A 26614-nucleotide genomic window follows, 5' to 3' on the forward strand; every position below is an offset into this window, starting at 1 on the left:
TATGCCCTCACCCACCACGACTTCCCAACTGCACTCAAATTTCTCATAACTTCGTGTATTTTCTTTCCATTGCACTTAAGAGACATAGAAACACTATATTTATTTCTGTGAACATTTCACTGGAATTTGTCTCCTCCACTGGAATGCACATGGCATGAAATCAAGAATGGCTTTTTTCCCCACTATATCTCCAGCACAGCGCCTGGCATAGAGTAGTTGCTTGATACAACCTCAGGGAATGAATGAATGACAGCACAGCTTCCCAGATCTCTCCAACTGTAGCTAAGACCACTCCTTCCTCCACTGATTGAGTTTAGATTAGCACAGTGCATCTGGCGGATGTGTAAAGGTCTCCCCAGGTAGGTTATCATCACCATGAGGGTCGAGAATCTTTGCCTTTGCTTCCCCAAACTCCTCCATCTCCTTCCTTCCAAACGGGTATTCATTTTCCTTTCCCCTCTCTCAGCTGTTGTATGAAGACAGACATTTGGGAAAGGTCCTTTTTGGAAATTGTTTAAGAACATTTCATCCGTTGTACCTGGAATCCAACTGCCTGTGTGCCCACAGGGAACAAAAATACAAACATATGCCCCCCTTCACCTCTTAAATATCTACATGAATGTTTTCACATTAACACCCTATTAACAAAACTCTTGTGCGAGGTCTCAACGACAATTGGGATGGTTATTGAGTTCCTTTGCAGTGGCCTGTCAGCTGCTTCCATCTGTTATCCCTAAAGAGCTTAGCACAGTGCCAGGAACGCGAGTCACGATGAATGTTTGCTGCTGCTGTTGTGATGTCTTGTTCTCCCCACATGGCCTGAACCCAGCATCAAGTGGGGTGGTCAGGGGGTCACTCCTGAGCTGAGACCTGACAGAGAAAGAGCCTGTTGTGCAAAGACCTGGCAGAAGAGTGTTCTGGGCAGAAGAAATAGCCAGGGAAAGGTCCTGAGGTGGAAGCAAGCCTAGGGCATCCAAGAAAAGTAAGAAAACATGTGACTGCAGGGAAATTAATGAGGGGAGCAGAGAACCAGGTGGTGGATCACTCAGTGCCGCAAAGCCACACTAGGGAGGCTAGGTTTTGCTCGCAGTGCAGTTCTAAGCAATTAGAGGGGGTTGTGTTGTTGTTGTTGTTGTTGTTTTAGCAAGAGACCAACACCATCCAATTTATGTACATAAAACATCACCTGGCTGGTATCTGAAGAAGGGATTATAAATGGAGAGGCAAAAGAATGGATGTGAGGAGACTGATGTGACCTTGGACAAGTCATTGGATCTCTCTGACCCTCAGTTTCCTTGTCTATAAAATGGTGGAGAAGAAAGCCTACCTCTGGGGCTTCTGAGAATTAAGTGATATAACAGTTTCAGTGCAAAAAACACAAAATACTTTCCCATTCAGTATAGTTCCCTGTTTTCCCTCCTTTCCAGGTAAGAAACTCAAAGTCTCCAAGACTTCCAACATGAGTTTCATTCTTCTTGTGTAACACAAACTTTGATGGTCTTTGCTATTAAAACTCTGAGACATTATTGATTGACTGCATAAAGTGTCCAGAGACACCCCTTGCCAATTATAATGAAATACCATACAGAAGGGACTTGTGTTATGGCTGCATATTTAGAGTTTTCTTTTCTCAGAGTTTATATTCTTTGAAGATGTGGCCTGCTGTCTTTAGGAAGTACGAAGTAAACCATATCAAGAGTAAGACTGTTGGCCGGGCGCAGTGGCTCACGCCTGAAATCCTAGCACTCTGGGAGGCCGAGGCGGGAGGATTGCTGGAGGTCAGAAGCTCAATACCAGCCTCAGCAAGAGCGAGACACCGTCTCTACTAAAAATAGAAAGAAATTAGCTGGACAACTAAAAATATATAGAAAAAATTAGCTGGGCATGGTGGCACATGCCTGTAGTCCCAGCTACTCGGGAGGTTGAGGCAGAAGGATCGCTTAAGCCCAGGAGTTTGAGGTTGCTGTGAGCTAGGCTGACCCCATGGCACTCTAGCCCAGGCGGCAACAGAGTGAGACTCTGTCTCTAAAAAAAAAAAGAGTAAGACTGTTGCTGTCCATCTTGGACAGCTGTGGGTACCCACTGGGGTGAATGATCATAAAAGTCCATTGTTCTCTGGGAAAAAAAAATCTCTGCTTTCACAATAGCCAAATCCACCAACTAAGCTGCTAATGATCTGGATGCTTCAGAGCAGTTGCCAAATTGCAACAACTGCTCTGTCCAAAGATACACACTATCTTATTTCTAGACAAATGCAAGCACGTCTCAGATGATGGGCATTTTCTTTTAGGCCGCTTTAAATGTATTTCATGGGAATTGTGATGATTGGTAGGAGATTGTGTTTTTATTTTCCCTTTCCTTCCCAATATAGATGGTTAAAGTACAATTTTCAAAAAGGTAAAAATATGACTGTTGCACAAATATAAAATGAAATGGCAAAGATTTTAATAAACTAATTGAGAGAGCCAGTAAGATGTTAAAACCAGGTCAAAGATCATTGAAGAGCTAGGTATTTATAGACAATTTAATTAAGGAATATTAGGAAATGATTACAGGGCTAGATAGGAAACCTGTTAAATCCCTACAAGGTAATAAACTGTAAACTTTCAGATTATCTTTTCCTACTGAACAAAAATTATTTGCCTCTTAAACCGGAAAACAATATCTACAAAGTAGCATATAACTTTACTAATTCTTGACCTCTAATCAATACTTTTTATAAGACTCTAAAACCCTATTTCCTTAAATGCTTCATCTCTGCTGGATTCCCCAAGCTGAGCACCCACATTCATGTGAAACCCAATCGCAGCCATTTGAGGGAGGGTGACTCAGTGTGACGACTAGCCAGGCCTCGATGTTTGTTCATCATCTGGACATCTCAGTGATCATTCTTACTAAAGGTCACCCAAAAATGTGGGCAGTAGGTCAAAGAAAGCTTCCTCCTTACCCTACTTTAGACAGAAATAGTTCTCACCTTGGTTCTGCACGATGTTTTACCTCCTAAAGACTTGAAAAGAGGGGCATTGCGTTACTCATCCCTATCCATTAACTCAACAAGTCGCTAATGATCCCCTACTATGTGCTGGACCCTGAGGATACAGTCGAGAATGAAGAAGGTGTGGCCGCTACACCCCATGGAACTTATGTTCTAGTGGAGAAACAGACACTGAATCGATAACTGCCCACCCAAGGAATTAAACACAAATGTGATAAGTACTGGTGTGATCTCCTAGGATCTCAGCTGCAATAGATTTTCGAGCAAAAAAAAAAACAAAAATGGGGAGAACTAGTTTGGTCTGGGGGAAGGTGTCAGGGAACACTTTTTCTAAGGAAGTGACCTTTAAGATGAGTCTAGAAGGATGTGTGGGATTTCACTGGGTGGAAAACTGTGGACTGTTTTGGGGTAGAGGAAACAGCATGTGTGAAGGACTCGAGCCCGTAAAAAGGGTGGCGCTCACGGGGGCTGATGAGGAAGTGATACCCAGGAGGCTGGAAGCCTGGGCAAGAGCAAAGTCACACAGGGCCTTGAAATTTGGGCAGAGCTTGGGCTTCACCCAAGGGGTAGTGGGGTGCCAGTGAAGGGCGGTAGAGAGGGGAGTGGCATGATCAAAATTTGTGTTTCCACTCAAGCACTGGAACAGTGCTGTACACAGTAAACATTCAATAAATGTTTGCTGAATTTGTGAAAGAACAGGTGGCTGCCCCAAGGGGACACTTCATGGGATGGCTGACACCAAGAAGGGTAGGCAATGTCCGTTAACTCTGCCTCGGCTCTCTGCTTCTCAATTTAATCTTGTAAACTCACTGTACTCATACGAGTGATAATTTTATATCCTCCCTTTCAGTTGAGAACTTCTGGTTCACCACGGAGGAGAGAGGAAGTCTTTACAGGCAGGAGTGGCCTTCACAATACACATGCCTGTAACTCCTCTTTGGACCTTTTTTCCTTTTTTAAAAAAATGAGTTAAAAGTGGGGTACGGCAGGGAGGTGACATACTTCCTGAGTTGCACGAAAGTTATCTACTCAGCGGTGTGGCGGCTGTAGCCAATTCTGCAGTTTTGAGTAGTCTGGGTGTTTCTAAGAATGTGTTAAGAAACATTTCAAGTTCCCTTGACAAAAATGTTAAAGCCAATGTGCCATCCGGCAAAGAGCTATAGCAGAGTAGACTAGGGTGCAAGGAACTGGGCAGTCTCATTCACAGGGGGTAGAAGTGTACATTGATTGAAATCTCGCTGGAGGGTAAAGCAATAGCATGTGTGGGATAGCCCTCATGGTTTTCACCCAACCAACTTCCCACCAAGAAATGGAAATAAATAAGGGGAGTTGCAAATATTTAGCTATAAATATGGTCATTTTAGCATTGTTTGTAATAGCTAAAAACAGGAATGTCCGAAACCAAGGACAAATGTGGTTCATCCATGCAATGGAAAACCATGGTGTTATTTTAAAGTATACTGAAGATAACTGTTTATTGACATGGAAAGATGTTCATAATCTATTTTTAAGCAAAAAAAAAAAAAGCAGATTATAAAACAGTGTACATCATATAATTCCATTAAGTTTTAAAATATAGCTAAGATTTTGGTTATGTCTATATACCAAAATGATCCGGAAAGACACAAAAACCAAAGGACTATACTGTAGGCATTTTTATTTTCTTCTATTTGCTTATTACTTTATACTCTTTCTTTAATGAACTTTTATTGCTTTTGTAGTTAAAAAGGGTTTTATTTACAAAACTTGTTCATGATCTCCTAGGATCCCAGCTGCAGTAGATTTTATGAGGGACTTCCAATGTTTCTTTGCCCACATGAACAATCTGATTATACGTATATGCTTCTTAGATATACGTGTGGCAGCAGTGGCCAAGTATGGTGGCTCACACCTGTAACCCCAGCACTTTGGGAGACCAAGGTGGGAGGATCGCTTGCGGCCAGGAGGTCAAGACCAGCTTGGGCAATATAGCGAGGCCTCATCTCTAAAAAAAATTTTTAATAAAAATAAAAAAATGGAAAAACAAAAGATATACATGTAGCAGTGTTTCCCTAAATCTATGCAGACCTGCTTGTCTGGTTAAGAGGGTAGTTATCAGCGCTGGCCATGCAATTGCATTTTTGTAGCAGAAAAAAATTTTTATGCAAGAAGCACAACAATTCGTAACAAATGTAATATGCGGTTGGTCATTTTTCCTTTATTTATGAAGTGTATGTGTGAGGGCTAATGAGTATAAAAAGTGTAATAAATTTAAAGAAAGAAAAAACAACTGGAAGGATAAATATCAAAATGGTATGGATAGTTATCTCTGAATTATGGGAAGTTTTCATTTTTTTCTTTTTGCTTCTCTATATTTCCTAACTTTTCTGGAATGAATATGTGTTGATAGAATAAAGGAGGAAAGGTGAAACCTGCAGAAACAAATTGCCTTCATGTATTACAGTGGAAAGTCCAAATAAGGGGGGCTTAACTGTTGCTGCCATTGTAATAACGTGATTTTTTAGGGGGACCATGTGGCTTGCTGGAAAAGCATGGGTCGGAGAATTAGCGAGACTGTTAATTGACGTAGATCCTGGCTGTGTGACCGCAGACAAGCCGTGAACCCCCTGAGTCTTTTGTCATTCCCTCATTAACAAGCATGTACTGAGCTTCCCCTGGGTACCTGGGCCTGGGCCAGATGCTGAGGATGGAGTAGCAAAGAAGCAAGACGGAACCTCCAGTCCAATTCAGAAGAAAAATAGCAACAACCAGACAAATAGCAACATAATATAATAATGATAACAGTAACAGCCAACCTGTCCTGAGTACTTACTAAATGCCAGGAACTGTTAAATGAGATATCTCTCTCTATATATATATCAACCCATTTAATTCTTACCATAACCCCATGAAGTAGGTATTACTATTATTCCCATTTTACAGATGAGAAAACTAAGGATCAGAAAGGGTAGTTAATTTGCTCTAGGGTACACAGCCAGGAGTTTCAAACCAACTATGTGCTATGCTGCACTCAACCATATAACTACAAAGGTCACAGTTTCTATAAATTGAAACAGGACCATAGAGCATATTAGGGCAATTGAACCTGGTCTCAAGGTACAGATAAGTCTTCCCTAAGGATGTGACATTTCTCCTGAGATCCCAAGAATGGGAAAGAATAAATCAGGCAAGAGCAAGGGCAAGAGCCTCTGGGGTGGAAGAAACAAAATAAGGGCAGTAATGAATTTGCGCTAAGGTTTCTGAGTGAGTGGTGTTGGCATAGTGGTCACTGGCCATGGTGCTAACAGTGGATTCTCTTCTCCCCCCAGCCCTGCCCCCAGACACTCCTGGCCAGGGCACTTTATGACAATTGCCCCGACTGCTCCGATGAGCTGGCTTTCTGCAGAGGGGACATCCTGACCATTCTGGAGCAAAATGTACCGGAAAGTGAGGGCTGGTGGAAGTGTTTGCTCCACGGGAGGCAAGGCCTGGCCCCTGCCAACCGCCTCCAAATCCTCACAGAGGCTGCTGCAGACAAGCCCTGCGCCACATTCCTGAGAGGCCTGGGAGAAGCTCTCGCCAGCTCAGAGATCTACCAGGTGCCCACTCTGCTCCACCCACCCCCAGTAGGCCCCGTCTACGAGAAGATGAAGAGCTGGGTGGAGGAACCCCTGTCCCCCATCGCCCAAGTCTACGAATTCCCCAACCCACCCACCAGTGCCAGAATCATCTGCGAGAAGACTCTAAGCTTTCCGAAACAGGTATGCATATTTCCAAATGAAAGAGATGGGTCAAGGGGTGTGGACACACCTAGGGCTCTTAACTACCCTTGAGTCACAGATAACCCTCAGATCAAATGTGCAAAATGGGAGCCCAGATCCCTGGCAATCATGACTGGGGAGCTTGTCCACTGGGCTGGGATGGAGAGCCCAGCGGCCCCCACCCTGTCGTCATTCACACTCCTGGCCCCTGTGATTCCCCAGCTCCCCAAGACTGGCCACACCCTGTGGGAAACAGAACGCTTAATCTGGCTGCATGGGAAGGCGCTGCAGTCATTCATGGTGGTCTTTTCACAACATGAAGGAACACCAGGACTGCCAGTGGCAAATGGCAGGGTTGAATTTCCAGGGGTTCAAAGGCAAGAAGTTACTCATCACATTTAAAATGTATATTCTCCTCAACACAGAAATTTTACTTCTAGAATTGCTACAGAAATACATGAGCAGGCAAATATGTGTCTGGATGAGGAGGCTACGGCTGTTACAGCATCATTTGTTAGAAAGAAAAACTGAAGATGCCTAAATGTTTGGGGTGCTTTGTTGTTTGTGTTTTAGAGATGGGGTCTCACCCTGTCACCTAGGCTGGAGTGCAGTGGCACATTCATAGCTTGCTGCAGCCTCAAACTCCTGAGCTCAAGTGATCCTCTTGCCTCAGCCCCCAGAGTAGCTGGGTCTATAGACAGGTGCCACCAAATCTAGCTAACTTTTCTTATTTTTTAGATATGGGGTCTCACTGTGTTGCCCAGGCTGGTCTTGAACTCCTAGGCTCAAGTGATCCTCCTGCCTTAGCCTCCTGAGTTTCTGGGATTACAGGTGTGAACCACCGCACCTGGCAGATGCCTAACTATTTGTTAATGAGAGGATTGATGACACAAATTTTGGCATACCACAGCGTATGACTATGCAGTTGTTAAAAAAGATGAGATATCTCTATGAGGTAGTTATAAGGGGGAAGAAAGAGCCATTGAAACAAAAACTCAAAAAGGATCCTGTGCATGAATGTGTGCGTATGTTTGCATGCTCACACATGGAAAGAGACCTAGAAGAACACACGCCTAGTGTGGTTTTCCCCGAGGAAGTGGAACTGGTTAAAGAGAAAGTGAAAAAAGGCAATACACAGGGACCTTGATTTTATTTGCTCCCATGTCCCCAGGACTTAAGACCGGACCGACACAGGGTAGGTGCTTGATACAAATTTGATGAACAAATAGATTAGAAAATTGATTTGTATGCCATATTGAACATATGCGATATCTGTAATTTTTTTAAATATCAATTTTTTAAAAACAGAAGAAAAGAAGCACTCAGTAAATGCAGAACGAAAACATTTTTTAAATAACGAAAAGAAGTAAAAGACGGAAGGAGAAAAATAGCACACTATTTTCCGCAAAGCCCTGGCCTTCATGAGGTGTTATGGATGCAGAGCAGATTGCACAATCCTCAGCCACTCTGGGTATTTCCTGCCATCAGATGCTTTGCTTCTAGCCCAAATGACACATCCCATTTGGCCACAGCTCTGGCAGGGTCTTGACAGGGTCTGTGTCCAGGGAAAGGCTGCTCTCCTGAAGTATGTGCTGTGGGGACCCCAGGAATGTGCCACTCACCACTCAGACCTCCTGCACACCAGCTTCCAACACTGCCTTCAAACAGGACAGGTTGATTCCTTAAAAGACTTTGAATACTTTAGACTTTCTAACTCCCTGTGCTGCAAAGCATAGAATAAGACAGTTGTTACACAGAACAGCTGCCATGCATAGGGGCTGGCTGCAAACGTGAGGATGAAGCTGGTTGGGCCTTGGTGGACCCTAACTCTCTTTTCTGGAACAAGTGGCCCAGATCTAGGCCTGGCTGCTCAGCTTTTGTCTGAGCAGCTGGCTCAGAGCAGGGCCTTGGTGGTGTTTTTTCTAAGAAGAAGTGACATTAGCTGAAGTTAATTTGAATTTCTTTCCAAAGCCATTAAAGAAAAAACAAAATCAGTACCTATTTTCCCCCTCTCCCTAAAAAGAAAACAGATACAGTGTCCTCTGTTGGCCAGGTGTCCTCAGCACCCACCCAACACAGTGCCAGGCTCCTATAAGATGCTCAATACTTATTGAGTGAATGAAGTTGACCAAAACACAACGTAAGACTTCAGAAATATGGACCCCACTGTCACCTTCTAGTTGGCATTGGTATGAAAGGAAAGATGAGTTTACTACTGAAACTAAACTCATAAAAACACGGCATTAGCTGGGAGATTTGTCCTTGACGTGAAGCATGTCGACCAGTTGAGTCCTCACCTGTGCAGGCTACGGCAACCAACAGAAACCACAGCCACCGAAGGGGAATTCAAGGCCCCGTTGCCACCGAGTAGGGTTTTGAAGATAGTCCAGAAAATACATTCTGGGCCGGGCGTGGTGGCTCACGCCTGTAATCCTAGCACTCTGGGAGGCCGAGGTGGGCGGATCGTTTGAGCTCAGGAGTTTGAGACCAGCCTGAGCAAGAGCGAGACCCCATCTCTACTAAAAATAGAAAGAAATTATATGGACAGCTAAAAATATATATAGAAAAAATTAGCCGGGCATGGTGGCTCATGCCTATAGTCCCAGCTACTCGGGAGGCTGAGACAGGAGGATCGCTTGAGCCCAGGAGTTTGAGGTTGCTGTGAGCTAGGCTGATGCCACGGCACTCACTCTAGCCTGGGCAACAGAGTGAGACTCTGTCTCAAAAAAAAAAAAAAAAAAAAAAAAAAAAAGAAAATACATTCTGAGCAGAAGCGGCTGTTGGTAGAACTAAGCAAGTCCAAGCCACCAGCTTTGAGCTGTTTCCCAAGGGCAAGTTCACAGGCCTGGAGCACAGCCTGGGTGAGTCTTTTCACAGACTTCCTTTTATACTTGTGTTGACTATCTCTAGACTAAGGGTGGCCCCAAATTAAAACTCAAGAAGATGGAAACGTCGCTTTTATCAGGTTGTCCCAGGAGAGTCGTCTGCATGTCAGAATCAGTCATCTCTAAGGCTGGAAGAGACTTCTGTGGACCTTTAGATTAGAACTCTTCATTTAACAGATGAGAAAACTGATTCCCAGGGAAGTGAAACTGCCCGTCCATGTCACGCAGCTGAGGAATCTAGAGTGTCCTTGTTGTGTCTGTGCATATCTGTCCAGCCCTCGACTCCAAGGCCCCCCAAACAGAGCCCTTATCCTCAGCACCTCTGTGTCCCCTTAATCTTCTTTAGCTGACTCTGTGGCTGAAACTACTCTTTCAGTGAACTTTTTATTGACGTTTCACCCACAGATCCTAAGGGTCTAGCTCAGTTACTAGGATCCAGATCAAGAAACAAAACAAAAAGAACACCCCAAAAGCCCTGTGCCTTCTCTCTGTCACTTCTCCCAAGGTAGCCACAATCTTGATCTTTGTTGTACTTTTTGCTACAACGTCCTTAATATAATATGCTGGCCTGACTTAAAAAAAAAAAAAAAACACCACCACATAAAGAACATATTTGACTTCAGTTTAAATTCAGAAGGGACTCTTTTTTATTTCAAGTGAAAAGGGCCAGATTTCCTAGTAAAATTGCTCTTGGACCCACTAGTTCCTGAACTGAAGTTTCCTTCTGTCTCCCTAAACATTTCAAAACCATGTTTCCCAAATGTGTTCTTCAACTGATGGCCATCTCAAACCTATGTTTTACAAGAAGCAGTGGGCATTTTTGAACTGGCTTCCTTCCACCTGAGATGTCACACAGGAAAGTCCCTTTGCTCTCTGTAGGTGTTCTTGTGGGCACATGAGACCCACAAAGTCAGACGTATGGTAAAATGGGACTGAAATCACAGGGAGAAATGGGTGATAGAGCAGCTTTGGAAAGGGTCTGCGGTGAGAGAGAGCCTGATGTGTTCAGATAAGTGGGGAATGGAGGGAGGGAAGTCGGGGTGATGGCCAGTGGTCAGGGACACTCACATAAGGTCCTTGGGCTTGGACGGTGCATGGACTTAGTTCAAAATGCATTGGGGAACCACTGATAGGTTTGTCCTAGACCAATGGGCCCAAGACCAACGGGGACAAAGGCAGGTTTATTGGCTGTAAAGAGGAAGATCCCAGAGCGGAGGGACCACGGGGCAGCTCGCAGAGGAAAAGGTGGTGTAACTGCAAGATGGGGGAAGGTGGGGTTTAGGTGAAATGTAGACAAAGCCATGTCTCAGTAGGCTCTATGTAAAACACTCAGTGTGTGAAGGGGTCAGTATAAGCCAGGACAGCAAGGTGGGCACACGCTGCTGTTTCCTTGGGGACCACAGAGTTGAGGCAGAGGTAGAATGTGGGGCCTGGGTACCCTTATCTACAGCTCTGCACAGGGTGCTGGAGACGAAGGCTGCTCCTCTGTGTCAGTGACTCAGATCCCCAGGCAAGAGCAGGATGTTTCGTTCTTACTGATAGCACTTCAGACAGCCGTGCTTCTGAGAGCCCAGGATTTTAGAGAACCAGGTTTCTCAGGGAGCGAGAAAGCAGTTGTCACTCAAAGAAGGGGGCTGTTTGGATACTTGCCAGCCATCACATGTCCTTGGGAGAAACGTTTGCACTGTTCACTTTGCAGCTGCTTTATCTGAGCCTGTTTCCAGCCAGATGAATGGCCTGGCGGATTTTTATACTTAGAGCTGGTTTCTACTGTCCAAGATATACATGGTCATTCACCAAAAACAAGCAACCAAAAAAACAAATTCTAGCACTTAACACATGCCAGTCCCAGTGCTGGGTCCTAGGGACACCGTGATGAATGAAGGGACCCTGACCTGGTCCTCAGAGGCTGCCCTTCCAGCTGGACAGCCCTGTGTCCACATATTTAAATTCTGGCCACCCCCATGATCCCACTGGGAAAGCCCCCTGCTCAGCGACCCTAGTGGGAAGTACGTTCTCCCTCCCCTGGATGCTCTGGACCTCCCTTTCCTCTCCTCAGGCCCCGTCTTGCTGCCCAGCCTGTGTCCTGGGTGTGCCCACACCTTATTTCCTCCTCAGACTTGAAGTCAGTGGCAACAGCATCCACTATGCTATACGAGGCTGCCCGTCCCAGGCCCCTCCCAGAGACACTCTAGTTCAAGAGGTCGGAGGTGGGGGCCCAGGCTCACCAGGTGATTTGAATGCCTGGCAGGTTGGGAAGCTGCCACCCCGTGGCATCCAGCGTGACGCTCGGCATAAAGTCAACACCAATGAGCTCTAAAGGATTAACTTGAACCCAAAGTTCCCATTTACAGGCACGGACTCCATGGCTGAGAGAGATTGTTTTCCAGAATGGCACGAGCAATAACTGGCCACATGCTCTGAATAAAATACAAGTCTGCTCTTTGCAGGATAACATCCAAACGTCGTAACTGACCTGCTCCCTGTTAACCTTTCCCACTCCCTCCTGCCCTTCCTCACCCCTCTACATCATTTGTCACCTTCAATCACTCCAAATCACCAAGTTCTCTCCCACCTCCACCTCGCGCCAGTGGAAGCTGCACCAGATGCCTCTGTCACCTCCCGCTCCTGTGTCAGCTCTCAGCCCTGGCTCCCTGCAGACCTCACTAGGCCTTCCACTCCGCAGTCTTAAAGCCCCCTCTGCTTGTCTTATTCATGGCCACAGCCTCAGCATCATTACCTGAATATACATGAGTAGCCCAGCTTGAGGGTCACAGCCCCCTGGTCCCTAGAGAACATCACAATCACCTTCAGGTTCCTGGGCCCCCTCAGCACTCAGAGATTCACTACAACACACGTGAGGCCCAAGAATCTGCATTTTAATCCACTTCCCAGGTGGGGCTGCTGCAGGCCACTGTGGGCCACCCCGTGGGGAAGGTTGCTCTCCACCAGAGGACCTCGTCACCAGCATCCTGCTATGCACAGTCTCCAGAGTGAAGGGCCTGCCTGTCACGGTGCCGGACGACCACCCCAACAGTGTCGCCAAGCTGTCTTTGCTGTTTGAGAGATAACTTCAAACATGACTGTGATAACCAGTGTGACCTTTTTCCCTCTGTCTCTCCTCTTTTCTCTCCAAGGCCCTCTTCACGCTCCCCAGACCTGCTCGGGCCTCGCTGCCGACTCTGCCTTCCCAGGTATACGACGTGCCTGCCCAGAGCCGGGTCCTCTCAGCCCTGCAGGTGAGGCTCCTTCAGTGGCCCCTGCCCCACCCAGAGTCGGGGGCCGTCCACGTCACCCAGACATTGCATTTCAGCTTTACTGAGAAAGATCTCGGGCTTGGTCTGCTCAAACTCCAAAACAGACATCACCATGCAGAGGCCACCTTTGTAACCTCCTCTGTGCCTGTGGAGCCCAGACCTGCTCAGGAGAATGTTATTGCTATTTGAATTCTGAATATTTAAAACATTTTTACTTTTCATTTGTAATAGATATTTCATATATGCATGTGTGTATACACACACACATTTAAAAAAATATTATCTTGAAGGATATGCACCACAGTTTTAACTGTGGTTATCTTAACCTTAATCTCTGGAGGATGAAATTTTAGTTGTTTTTTCTTAACTTACTTGTATGTCACTGGTCCATCAAATTTGTAAGACTGGCTTCATGTGATCAAAAAATAGCTTCCTCCTGCCTTAGCCTATCAAAACTGCTCTGTGGCAGCGTTCTCCCTGATCGTGTTAGTGGCTCTCAACCTCTGCTGCATGTCAGAATCACCTGGAGGCTTTGGCCAAGCTTGCTGCCAGGCCCCACCCCAGAGTCTCTGATGTAGCAGGTCTGGGTAGGGCCCAGGCATCAGGATTTCTAAAAGTTTCCAGGTGATTCTAATGCACAGCCAGGCCTGAGAACCCAAAGTCTAAATAAAATGCCAGTCCATCCTGTCAACGGCCTCTCACCTTTCACTTTTCCCAAGCCAGAGTCAGCCCCTGTGCACTGTGACCCCACGGTCAGAGGACACAATCATTGAATGGTCCCACTGGAGCACCTGACACTTCACCTGAGGACAGTGAAAGGCCCCCACCATTCCCCGACTGAGGGAAATTCTCAGGAGACTCACAGTCCAAGTCTCTCTAAAGAAACCCCCTCCAATTTCTAGCTGTTTCTCTCTTTCTTTGCAAAACCTCTTTTAGGTGCTCTCTTGCCGTGCCTTGGAACTCGGAACCTATTTTTCACATCCTAATATATGTAGTTTCTAATTACTGTATATATTTTATATATTACATAATAGGTATATCTCTCAGCCACTGAAGGAGCTTGAGCAGGGGGAAGCACAGTGCCTGGCACTTAGAAGGGGCTGAGTATGATGCACACTTGTCAAAGGAGTAGCTCAAACTCTCTTTTTATTATTGCCTTTGTTACTGTATGTATACAGTGTCACTGGGCTTAGTGTCTGGTAGTGAGTAGGCACTCAATAAATATTTGAGTAGGCACTCAATAAATACATGGGTGATAAACACAGGAAAATTTCTGTTGAGAAAAATAAACAAGAAAGAAAGAAGACACATTAGGTCCCAATCTCATTTAGTTTTCTGGCTTAACTGAATTTTAAGACTAACTCACAGAAAGAGACAAACTACTGGTTTTAACTCAGACAACTACAGTTCACTCTATGGTTTTTCCCCCCACCATCTGTCAAGAAATCGCCTTTTAAAGCACAAAATCCATTGTTGAATGTATACCCACTGCAGCACAGAGACTTCCACCATTAGAGCACCATGCCCGAAAGCCCCAAAGTCTGCAGTGATTTGTTTTCCTTTGGAAAAAAAAAAAATCAGTGGAGTGGGGAGAGTTTGTAGTATGTAGCCATCAGGAAAGGAAAATCCAAGTTGTCCTCTGTGGTCTCTCCCCAGGAGCCAGAGAAGCAGCAGTTATACGATATTCCAGCCAGCCCCCAAAAGGCAGCAGTCCACCCCTCGGCCAGCCAAGCAAGCGTAAGTGTGAAGAGGTGCTGAGCAGCAATGCTGTGAACACCTAAAAATTCTCTGGGAAGAGTTATTAGCTTGGTAAAAAAAAATCAGAATGTAAATTCCTCATAACAGACCTTATTACATTTGAGGCAAAAGCCCTAATTGCACTGGTGTCCAGGAATAGAACCAGCTCCGTGGTTAACTTCTCTGTGTTGTTGGGAATATTAAGTGAGATGTTCCCTGCAAAGGGTCTGGTACAGGGCCTGGCACAGAGCAAGAGCTCAGCAAACATTAGACCACTGCTTCTTCTCACGGTGGGCCTGAGGGACGTGTCGTGTTAAAGTACACTTTTACCTATGGATGGGGCAATGACTTAATTTGAAGTCTGTGTAACCCACATTTATCACTGGATCCTACCATACGTATGTGTCCCATAGATACCTTTATGCCTGAGATTATTAGGGGATGCCCTGCAAAAGAGGGAGTGCTTCAGCAGTGTCATGGGGGATACAGAGGAGTTAGTTGGATGAAAAGGAAAGAGTAGGAAGGGCGTTTAGAGCAGAGTTGCCAGTTTGGGCAAAATGAAGTACAGCAGTATGAGTAAGTGGTCTGGGACAGCACAAGGTGAACAGCCAGGTGGCTGGCCCCCCAGGGAGGTGCTGGCAGATGAGGCAGGGCACACGTGGTGGAAGTGGAGAGAAAGGAGGTTCAAAAGGAGGAGGTGGAGCCAGTCATGAAGGGCCTTGAGTGATAAGAGAAATGGGGAGTCACTGAAGGAACTTGGGCAGGGGAGTGACAATCAGATTTAAATGAGTCGTTTAAACCCTCTTTTTATCGCTACTAACCTGCACAACTTTGTTTGGTTCTTCCACAGGAACAGAGTGTTCTCCTTACACCAATGAGTGCCTTAAAAGGAGGAGGCTACAACACATTACCAAATCCTCAGAAATCAGAATGGATTTATGACACTCCAGTGTCTCTGGGAAGGGCCAACGTCAGAAACACATCTCCAGCCAGTTCTGCAGAAGATTCGGGGCTTCATCCTGCTCCCGGTTCTGGCTCACCTTTCCACAATCCTCCAAGTAACAGAGACAGGTCCCTCACTCCACAGCTGAATGTGCCCATGCAGAAAAAACTCAGTCTTCCAGAAATTCCTTCTTATGGCTTTCCAGCACACAGGGACACAGTCCCTTTGGATGAAGGTGTCAGCTACAAGGTTCCTTCCAGCTTTCTGATCCCCCGAGTGGAACAGCAGAACACCAAGCCCAACATTTACGACATCCCTAAAGCAATGCTGAGTGTCCCTCTGGCTGGGAAAGAGCTGGGGAAAGCCAATGAGGTTTCAGAGAATTCCATGGGCTGTAACTCCCCATGTTTCTCCAGACAGACAGCTTCCCTGTCTCCTGAAGAGGACAGATTATCTGTCTCCAGTTCTGACAATAGAGCTAGCATTGTTTCTTCATGTTCTTCCACATCCACTGACTCCTCCTCCAGCTCTTCCTCAGAGGAGTCAGCAAAGGAGCTCTCCTTGGACCTGGACTTGGCCAAGGGGACAGTGAGGGCTCTGCAACACAAGGTGGTCAGCTCTACAGCAGGCCTGCTGCTCTTTGTAAGCAGGAAGTGGAGGTTCAGGGACCATCTGGAGGCCAACATTGATGCAATCCGCAGGGCTGCTGATCACATAGAAGAGTCTGTAAGAGAATTTCTGGATTTTGCCCGAGGAGTCCGTGGGGCTTCCTGTAACCTCACTGACAGCAACCTTCAGGCCAGAATCCAGGATCAGCTACAGACAATCTCCAACTCCTACCGGATTCTGCTCGAAACAAAGGAAAGCCTGGATAACTGCAATTGGTCCCTGCAAGTCCTCGTGACTGACAAAGTCCAAAACAGCCCAGATGACCTTGAGAGGTTTGTCTTGGTAGCACGAATGATTCCAGAAGACATTAAGAGATTTGCCTCCATTGTTATTGCCAATGGGAGACTCCTTTTTAAACAGAACTATGAAAAAGAATCTAAGTGTGAAAAATGCGTCCAGCCTCCCCAAAGAGAAATTGAATCATACCAAAGGAGTACTCCTTTTACTAAGCAGAGGGAAAATGAACACTCCCCTGAACAATTAAAGAAAAACAGGACAAATATCTGTGGACAGGTGAGTTCAGAGTTCCAAGTGGCATAACAAGGTAGTTTCAATCATTACTAAGTAGTCATCACTAAGTTAGATGATGAGAATCTTTCAACAGTGTATAAGCTTTGGGGAGACACTGGTTCCATTTTCTAGAAAATAGAATTCATAAAAGTAAAATTCTAGATGAAATCTTACTAGCAAGTAAGATAAATATTTTATTATTAAGGCAGATAAGTCAGCATATTTGGATTGGATTTCTTCTGGAAATTTTTGGGGTTCAGCTTTGCCACTGATACTATTAATAGAATTAGAAAGGATTTTAAAACTTTAAAAAAATCTGTTCTTTGAGAATATTTCTTATTTTTTATTTTACTTCATTTTATTTTTATTTCAGTATGCCATTTCAGCCTAACTTTGAGCAGATTTTATAAATCTCACCAAGTTTCCTTGCATTTTTAAAAGTTATAAATTTAGTCATTGTCAGTGTGTTTCTTAGTAACAGAAGAGGAAGTATTATGTAAACATTCTTCCAATGTTCATGGTCTAATCAGCCTCCAGATTTCGGTTACTCTTAGAAATATTTTGCTGGATGAGTTGAGACTTCATAGAAAGAAGAGCTTTAGCTCAGGGATTACAAGCTCAGGAGGCCCAGCAGGTAATTTGTAGCTGTGTCAAGGAAATAATTTGATGCTTTCTGCCCCAGCCTTGATCTTCATGTTCTGCTGAAATGTCTGGTGGTGTAAGAGCTTTAACACATCCGAGAAATTTGGATATTTAAAATTTATATATATGTGCGTGTGTGTATTTACATACATAAAACTATAAAAAACTGTGTGAGTCATTATATTAGGCCACATTAGTAGGCAAAATTCAGCCCTTGGGCTGCCAAAGTCTCCTTTCATTCAAAAAAGACATCAGTAGGCAGAACCATCAATAAAAAGTATAACAAGGAATTCTCAAGTTTTAAAGTGAATTTAAACAGTTATATAGTAGTACAAAAACCATTCAAGTTGATAATTTGAAGGGATTTTATTTTTCAGAGGTTGCCTAACCTAGAAGAGAAAAGAAAACCCATCTTGGAACAAAGGTTAGATGAAAACAAAGACTTAGGAGCGATGGTAAGCTATCATGCTCACTCTCTAGTACGTCTGATTAACACGCATTATCCCTAAATACGTTTCATCATGCTACGGATAATTCAGTATTGTAGCCATGGCACACATGGGGGGAGATTTGGTTTTTGTGTTTTTTTTCCTTTTTAGCAATAGAAAGAACCCTGGAGATCAATGAGTGCAGTGAACTCCAGGGAATGGAATGTGAACCACTAAGCATTAGTGAAATGACTCTGGGTGCTCTGCAAGTTATCGTGGGTGGTACCAACATGGAATTAAATAGTACTGACTCACATTCCCTTTGACATTCTCTTTTAATGCTTCTGGTTACAACAACGAAAAAAATATTTTGGTTTGGGGCTTGTGTATCTTTATCACCTCTTACACTTGATGTTCTTTTTTTTTTTTAACAAATCAAAGATGTTATCATTGTGCTTATTTTTATTGGTTACCTTCTATTTGTGACAAATGACAGTAGTTTTCCATTTACCAATTTTTAAAGTTTTCTTTAAATTAATTTCAGTAAAAACAAGTCCATTTAAAGACAAAGTATGAAGCCAGTAGAGGGTAAGAGGGAGGCAGGAAGGGTACAACTTGGAAGGCTTGTGAGAAGGCTGTCTTAGCATAACTGAAGCTTGGGAAACAATGAACCAATTCAACAACCTAGGTTATGGGGCAGTGGAGGGTGAGAGAGGGAAAGTCAGAGGTGTCTAATGACTAGGGTGAGGTCATGTGCCTTCTCAGAGGCAAACTAGGACAAGAACCCAAGCATCCTGATGCTCAGTTTCCCAAACACTAAACTTTGGGCCTGCCATATTGCTGAAAATCGTGTTATTTTGTTCAACAAGAAGTGTGCCTCAGACGAGTGCTTCTCAAATTTGAGTGTATCACAGTCACCTTAAGGCTTGTTAAAAGTCAGGTGGCTGGGCCCCCACTCCCAGAGTTTCTGATAGGTCTGGGGTGGAACCCATTACTTTACATTTCTAAGTTCCCAGGTGATTCTGATGAGGCTGGTCCAAAGACTACACTGGAATACCCCAGCCTTAGACTGACCATGGTTCTCAGCGGGGGGTCAGGGGCACCACTGACCACTGGGTGGACAGTTCTCTATTGTGTGGGCTGGACTGTTCAGCTCCCCCAGACCCCTTCCCACTAACTGCCTACCCAGTCGGTGTGATAACCAAAACTATCTCCACATGTTTCTAGCACCCCAGGCTAAGAATCATAGTACATTTTTTATTTACCTACAGTTAATATTTTGAAGCAGAGATGTTGCTAATCCAATGTCTAGCTCATTGCTTATTATTTCTGACCTCTACTTCATTCTTCTCATACTCCCTTCTAGAGTTCATCTTTTTTTTTTTTTTTTTTGAGACAGAGTCTCACTCTGTTGCCCAGGCTAGAGTGAGTGCCGTGGCATCAGCCTAGCTCACAGCAACCTCAAACTCCTGAGCTCAAGTGATCCTCCTGTCTCAGCCTCCCGAGTAGCTGGGACTACAGGCATGCGCCACCATGCCCGGCTAATTTTTTCTATATATATTTTTAGCTGTCCATATAATTTCTTTCTATTTTTAGTAGAGGTGGGGTCTCGCTCTTGCTCAGGCTGGTAGAGTTCATCTTAACTGACATCTTAATCTTTCCTTCACTTTGTATTATACAGATAATCATTGTTTTCATCTTCCAAATATGAAATTCTAATAACAAATATACTTTTCCAAAGTATACCTTCCTCCTCCTTGTCTAATCCCCTCTCCGGCCCTACCAGCCCCTGGGGACACAGCCCCCTTTTGAAAAGAAATCACTGTTTTAAGTCATATCTGTCTGAGTGCTTCCAGGCTGTGAATTTTGGGATCATAGATAAATGAGAGAGTGTGATATTTAATGGAAAGAAAGAGAGTTTCAGACTTAGCTGAATTGTCTTAGAGCTCCAGATCTTTAATTTGCTAAGTGAATGGCCCTAGGCAGCCTTTTCTTTTCTCTGAGCTTCAGTTTCTTCACTTATAAAATACAGGAGCTTTCAATTGTTTCCTGGAGTTGTTGCCACTAAGTTAGGTGCTAAGAATCTTTCCATTGCATATAGGCTTTGGGGAGATGTTGGTTCCATTTTCCTGGCTGGGCATGATAGCTCATGCCTGTAATCCTAGCACTCTGGGAGGCCGAGGCAGGAGGATCACTTGAGCTCAGGAGTTCAAGACCAGCCTAAGCAAGAGTGAGACCCCCGTCTCTACTAAAAATAGAAAAATTAGCTGGGCATCGTGGCTCCCGCCTGTAGTCCCAGCTACTCGGGAGGCTGAGGCAAGAAGATTGCTTGAGCCCAAGAGTTTGAGGTTGCAATGAGCTGTGATGACACCACCGCACTCTACCCAGGGTGACAGGGGGAGACCCTGTCTCAAAAAAACAAAAAAGTCTTGCAAATTGAGCAAAAACAGGAAAGGGTAAACAACCACAACCTGCTGATCAAATCTCTCTCTTACCTGTTTTCTTCTTCCCCTTCTTTAGAATCCTATCTCTCTAATACCCCAACCTTTGAGTCAGCAGACTCCTGAGAAGAAAATCCACCTTTCTGAACACTGCCGGCTCTATTTTGGGGCACTCTTCAAAGCCATCAGGGTATTTAACAGCAGCCTCAGCAACAGCCAGCCCCCAGAGACTTTCATCACTCAGAGCAAGCTGGTCATTACAGTGGGGCAGAAGCTGGTGGACACGCTGTGCAAGGAGACCCAGGAGAGGGACGTGCGCAACGAGATCCTCTGCAGCAGCAGTCACCTGTGCAGCCTGCTCAAGGACCTCGCGCTGGCCACCAAGAACGCAGTGCTTAAGTACCCAAGCCCTGTAGCCCTGGGGCACCTCCAGGCCGAGGCTGAGAAGCTGGAGCAACACACACGGCAATTCAGAGGGACGTTGGAATGAGGACTATCTACCTCCTACTTCCTCTGCTAATCTCTTAGCTTCACATTCACAACCTGCACAACTCTGTCCTGTCCGAAAAGGCAGCCAGGGCATACGATGGCCTAAAACAGACACGGCGCCTAAAGCTGGTATTATCGAGTGGCTAAGTAACCCCAGGACATTGACTTACCCCACAGTGGGTCAGGAAAGAGAATCAGATATTAAATAAAGACCTTGTGAAGTTTAGCATATCATGAAGAGTATGCAGTGTCAGTGTTTGAAGTGATGTCATACAAATAATTTTTATATTAATATTAATATATATAGTGCATGTTTTAAATTCATTCAACACTTATTTATTGGGTACCTACTCTATGTCAAGTTCTAGGTGCTAGAGATATAGCAGTCGTGCCCTCTTGGAACTTATAATCTAGTAGGGGAGTCAGGCAGTAAAGTGATGAAGAAATACATGTACAATATATCAGGTACTAGGGGCTGGTGGTGGCTCACACCTGTAATCCTAGCACTCTGAGAGGCTGAAGCAGGAGGATCGCTCGAGGTCAGGAGTTCGAGACCAGCCTGAGCAAGAGCGAGACCCCATCTCTACTAAAAATAGAAATTATATGGGACAACTAAAACTACATATAGAAAAAATTAGCCGGGCATGGTGTCACATGCCTGTGGTCCCAGCTACTCAGGAGGCTGAGGCAGAAGGATTGCTTGAGCCCAGGAGTTTGAGGTTGTGTGAGCTAGGCTGACGCCATGGCACTCTAGCTCGGGCAACAGAGTGAGACTGTGTCTCAAAAAAAAAAAAAAATATATATATATATGTATATATATATCAGGTACTAGAAAATGAAGGAGGTGAAGGGGAAAGAGCTTATTTTCAAATGATTAATATTTGTTCCATCTGTTGGAAAATGTAGTAAAATTTTTTCATTTTGGATTGAGTTAATTTTGTGAGATTGGTACAAATTATGTATCTCTGTATTGTACCACAAATATATATATTTTTGCTATATTACCGTAACTTAGTTAAAGATGCATGTTATATTCATACTTACGTGACATGTTCTGTTGGGTTCTCTATTAATTTATTTTGTACATTACAGATTTTGTGTTGGTAAATTCTACTGCTCAATTTGAAAAACTTTATACTTCAACAGTCTCAAATCTGTTACAATTTATAATATTATTTAAATATAATCATGATTTTAAACATTGCGGTAGTCCTTTCTTTGGAAAAGTCTTTGATTCATGTCCCCCGAGTTCTGGTACCAGAGTAAAGCCTCCAATGTTTGCTTTTGTCATTCAAATGCTTCTTTCTGAAGTCTGCAGAGAGATACAGTAGAGGCCAAGTTTGTATGTGCCAGACTAGCACCAGAAAACAAAACTATCACCTGTGGTGGTGCAGACAGGAAGGTGTGGGCTGGATACCCACCACTGGGCACAGATATGGAAGTGGTGGGGAGCTCCCCTCAAGTCAAACCACCTCCTCTTCCTCTCCTTGCAGCTGAGTCTTTAGCTCAAGTTGCCATAGTTACATAATCCCTCCTGCAGATCGGGGTCTCCTAGACACATCTCAGCCACATAAACACCTTCATAGCCTAGAAACAGCATCCCCAGGCTGTAAGTCACCTGAAGTGTTATCAAGTTCAACTCATGTCTGCTACTCTTTACTTGGTAGGCACTTTTAAAATGTTGTCTGCTAGAAGGCTAGTTATTTTTATTGAGTTAGTCTCAGGGTCCTAAAATGAAGGATCCCATCTTTGTGAGGTTTGATTCTCCGCAATTGGACAGAGACACCCTGGAGAGACACATTCTTTGAACAGATGTGATCTGCTTCAGTTAAGACTCCTGTTACAAGCGATAAAAAACCGTATCTAATCTTTCCTAAGAAATAAAACAAATTTATTGACTCAAGTATCTTAAAATAATTCGGGGCAGACTGGCTGCAAGACCGGTTGGTTTCAGGGGCTCCACCAGTGTCATCCAGGACCAGTTTCTCAGTCCCACTTTCTCTGGGTTAACTCCCACAATGGCAAGGTGTCTTTCCCAAGTGATGTCCTTCCTGATTCATGGCCAGAGGGCAAAAAAGGGACTTCACTCTGCTTGGATTAGCCTAGATTGGGTGGCTGCCCCTGAGAGCTCCATGATGAGCAAGGCATGGAATACCCAAGTTGACATAGACCCAGAATTGTCTCTCTCTCTTTCTCCTTCTCTCCCCACCCCCACCCCCACCCCCATGTGTTCTGAGAGAGGTAAAGGGATGGCTCGGTCAAGCACTGTGAAGTGGCTGACATTTTATCCTACTTCAAAATAGCAAGTTAGCCTGCCACAGTTTTATGGATGCTGACAGAAGGCACGAGATTCTGGGATCAGAGGCTATGTTAGTGGTCCCAAAACCACCCCCAGGCCCAATGAGTCACTAGAAGGACTCAGAATACAGTCATACTCACAGCTATGACTTATTACAGTGAGAAGCTACAAAGCAAAATCAGCAAACGGAAGAGGCACCTGGGGTGAAATCTACAGAAACCAAGCACAAGCTTCCAAGAGTCCTCTCCCAGTAGAGTCATGCAGGACACAATTAATTCCCCCAGCAACATGTGTGACAACATGTGTGAAATGTTGTCAACCAGAGAAGGTCATGAAGCCTCAGCACCCCAGGTTTTTAAGGAGGGCTGATCATGTAGGCAGCCTCTGTCTGATACCTACCAAATTTCCAGACTCCCAGAAGGAACGCAGGTGTTCAGAACAAATCACATTGTTTGTGCAAATGGTTTAAGCACAATGAGCCATTCTTATCAATTCTGGGGACAGTTGGAACCCTCCCAAAATCCAAGTTCCCATACGCCAATCAAAGGCCAACCTTGCAAGCAGGACTTTGTAACACAGTCAGACCTGCTGTGTTAATTCTTCTCTGCATGGAGGGAAAGGGCTCCTCCCACAGCATCGCAAGCAGATTGTTTCATCTTCACATCATTTCCCTGCATCTCCCAAGTCCCAGGACTCAAAGCAGAGGCGGGCTCAGGTGGATGCTGTGCCAAGATATGGCTTTGTGCCAAAGACAAGGAAACCTCAGTATAGGGATCCCCAATCTTTGACAGCAGGCCCTGAGCAAACCTGGCTGACCTTTGCCTCCAAGGGAGACACCATCTTTATTATATTGCGCAGCAAATAAACCTGCCCTTGTGCTCTGGGGGGAGATATTATCTCCACCTTCCTAAGCTGCTGGCTACAAACATCCTTGAAAAGATAGTCCAGAACAAAATGTCATCGGTGCCTCTGCTCAGAGGATGTGCAGCAAGGCAAGAGACCCATGAAGAACTATCTCCTGATGCTGATGGGACCCCCTAGCAAAAGTCGGGAATGTTGTGGGAAGAAGAAGGGGTTTTTGTAGGGAAACAAACAATAAATTGTTATTGCTGTGGACAACATGATTTTTACATAATAGTAATAATAACAGCAGTGCCTATTTATTAAATATTTTTACTCAAGCACTGTTCTAATGCTTTAACTCAATCCCTCCTAAGTGAGTCTTCCAAAGCACTCTAATAGATAATGAACAGGTCCCATTTTTAAAATTTTTTAAGAGATGAGTTCAAACTGAGGACCTCTGTCAAGAAAGTACAAAACCAAAACCACTGAGTGTAAAATAATGAAAAATGCTGCTCTTAGCTAAATGTGTTTCCTTCCTTTTTTTTTTGAAAGAAAGCAGTTCCAGGGTAAGTTTCCACTGATTAATTCAATAAGATGACTACTTCTGAAAAAAAAATTTTAAATAGAATTAAACACAATTTTTTTAGTTTTTGGCAACACTTTGCTATGTATTTTTGCTTAATACCCAGAATTCTGTACCATTTCCTCCCATGGAAGGAAGAGGAAATGGTGGGTAGTGTGGTAGCAGCAACTTGACCTCAATTAAGTTAAATTTCATCAGGAGGATGCAAGCGGTGAGCAGCCCACTTAAGAGATCTTCCAGCTTGACAAGTGCTGGGGAGTCATGGTTCTGGTCTGATAACAATTTTTTTTAATAAAACATCTTTTTAAAAATTTTTGTGTTTTCCCTGAGGGTGCACCCTGGGTCTCCACGAGTTGCCCGTTTGTGCGTGCATCACAATGAGGATGCCCCTTTCCTTTCACTCATTCATTTAACAACTATTAATGGAGCATCTCCTCTTGCCAGGCCTCTGCTGATCACTAGAGATGCTGCAGGGAACAAAACAAAGGCTTTGCAACACGGTGCTTTCAAGTTTCAGCTGTGGGAGACAGGGAACCAGGGCCCAGATGAGGAAGAGATGGGCATGGCACTTTCCTATAATGCAAAGCATAAGGGGGTGCCCAAAACACTTAGTATCAAGATAAATAATATTTTGATGCAATATGTTTTAAGGAATCAAAATTGATGCAAAAAAAATCCATGGTGAACAAGGTATCAAAATTAATTTTTTTTTTGGGGGGGGGACAGGGTCTCTCTGTCACCAAGGCTGGAGTGCCTTTGGTAGCTGGGACTATGGGCACACACCACCACATCTGGCTAATTTTTTTTTTCTACTATCTGTAGAGATGAGGTCTCACTATGTTGCCCAGGCTGGTCTGGAACTCAGCCTCAAGCGATCCTCCCAGGCCTCCCAAAGTGCTGGGATTACAGTTGTGAGCCACTGTGCCCAGCCAAACTTTAAATTTAAAGCATGATATTGGGGTGGTAGGGGCAATGAAGAAAACAAAGCCAGGTAGGGGTGCTCTTTTAGATGGAGAGGTCAGGGAGACAGCTCTAAGGAGGGGCCCAGGAATGGGGTGCTGAATGCCTTGAGGGATCCAGCTGGGCAAATGTCCAGGGGAAGTGTATGTATCCCTGGAGAGGGACCAGCAAGTTATGTGCCAGATGTAGAGGAGGAGGGTGGCCAGTGTGGCTGGAGCCAAGCAAGGGAAAGAATAGTGGCCAACATGAGCTAGAAGGTGTGGCCAGGGGCCAATTCATGCAAGGTCTTGTATATTTCCAGAATATTTCAAATATATCCCTAAAACTGCAAATTAAAAGTAATTTTTTGTATTGAATTATCTCAGTAATCGCCTCAATTTTCCACTTTAGTTTAATCTTCTTTGGGTCTCCTTCCTATATGTGAACTTAAATAACGGTTATAAAATTCTTCTAAAAATCTTCATATATAGTATCTTAGTCTAGTTTTTATTGTTCTAACAGAATACCTGAGACTGGGTATTTTATAAAGAACAGATTTATTTCTTAACAGTTCTGGAGGCTGGGAAGTCCAAAGTTGAGGAGCCTGCATCTGACGAGGACCTTCTTGCTTCGTCATCCCATGGCAGAAGGTGGAAGGGCAAGAGAGCAAGAGGGAGCCAAACTCACTTTTAAAACAAGCCCACTCTTGATATTACTAACCCACTCCCATTCCCGTGATAATGACACTAATTCCCTCTTATTAGGCCCCACCTCTCGACACTGCTGTACTAGGGACTGTTTCCCACACTTTAGGGGACACATTCAAACTATGGCACATAGTTTCAAAAATGCTTTTATGCTAGCTCTTAAAATCAGTTGGTTATGCTGCATGTCAGCTTTTTCCAGACAAAATTTTAAATGGCAGCTATGCAGGAGCATATGAACAGACATATCAGGAAATCAAACCCTGCACAGTTCAGAAGTCTGAAATATATGGGAACTATTGTAACAGCATTTAAAGTACTGGCTCTCAAAAAAGAGACCAAATAGCCAAAGCCATCTTAAGCAAAAAGAACAAATCCGGAGGCATCACATTATCAGACTTCAAACCATACTAACCAAAACATCACGGTATTGGTACAAAAATAGAGACATAGACCAATGGAACAGAATAGAGAATCTAGATATAAAACCATCTACCTACAACCAACCAA

At 44.3% G+C, this 26614-nt stretch overlaps 1 protein-coding gene across 1 annotated transcript in view; it reads left to right on the top strand.

Moving 5' to 3' along the window:
• Nucleotides 1-26614, top strand: part of CASS4 (Cas scaffold protein family member 4) — a 43646-nt gene that overhangs the window by 13122 nt on the left and 3910 nt on the right. Inside the window, exons 4-8 of the mRNA XM_069495784.1 lie at nucleotides 6304-6735; nucleotides 12758-12859; nucleotides 14534-14614; nucleotides 15465-16739; nucleotides 20327-20727. Of these exons, the coding sequence (XP_069351885.1) occupies nucleotides 6304-6735; nucleotides 12758-12859; nucleotides 14534-14614; nucleotides 15465-16739; nucleotides 20327-20727 (2291 nt within the window). The remainder of the gene's footprint in view (nucleotides 1-6303; nucleotides 6736-12757; nucleotides 12860-14533; nucleotides 14615-15464; nucleotides 16740-20326; nucleotides 20728-26614) is intronic.

The sequence above is a fragment of the Eulemur rufifrons genome, chromosome 20 (genome assembly GCF_041146395.1).
Source record: "Eulemur rufifrons isolate Redbay chromosome 20, OSU_ERuf_1, whole genome shotgun sequence".
In the NCBI taxonomy this organism is placed as follows: domain Eukaryota; kingdom Metazoa; phylum Chordata; class Mammalia; order Primates; family Lemuridae; genus Eulemur; species Eulemur rufifrons.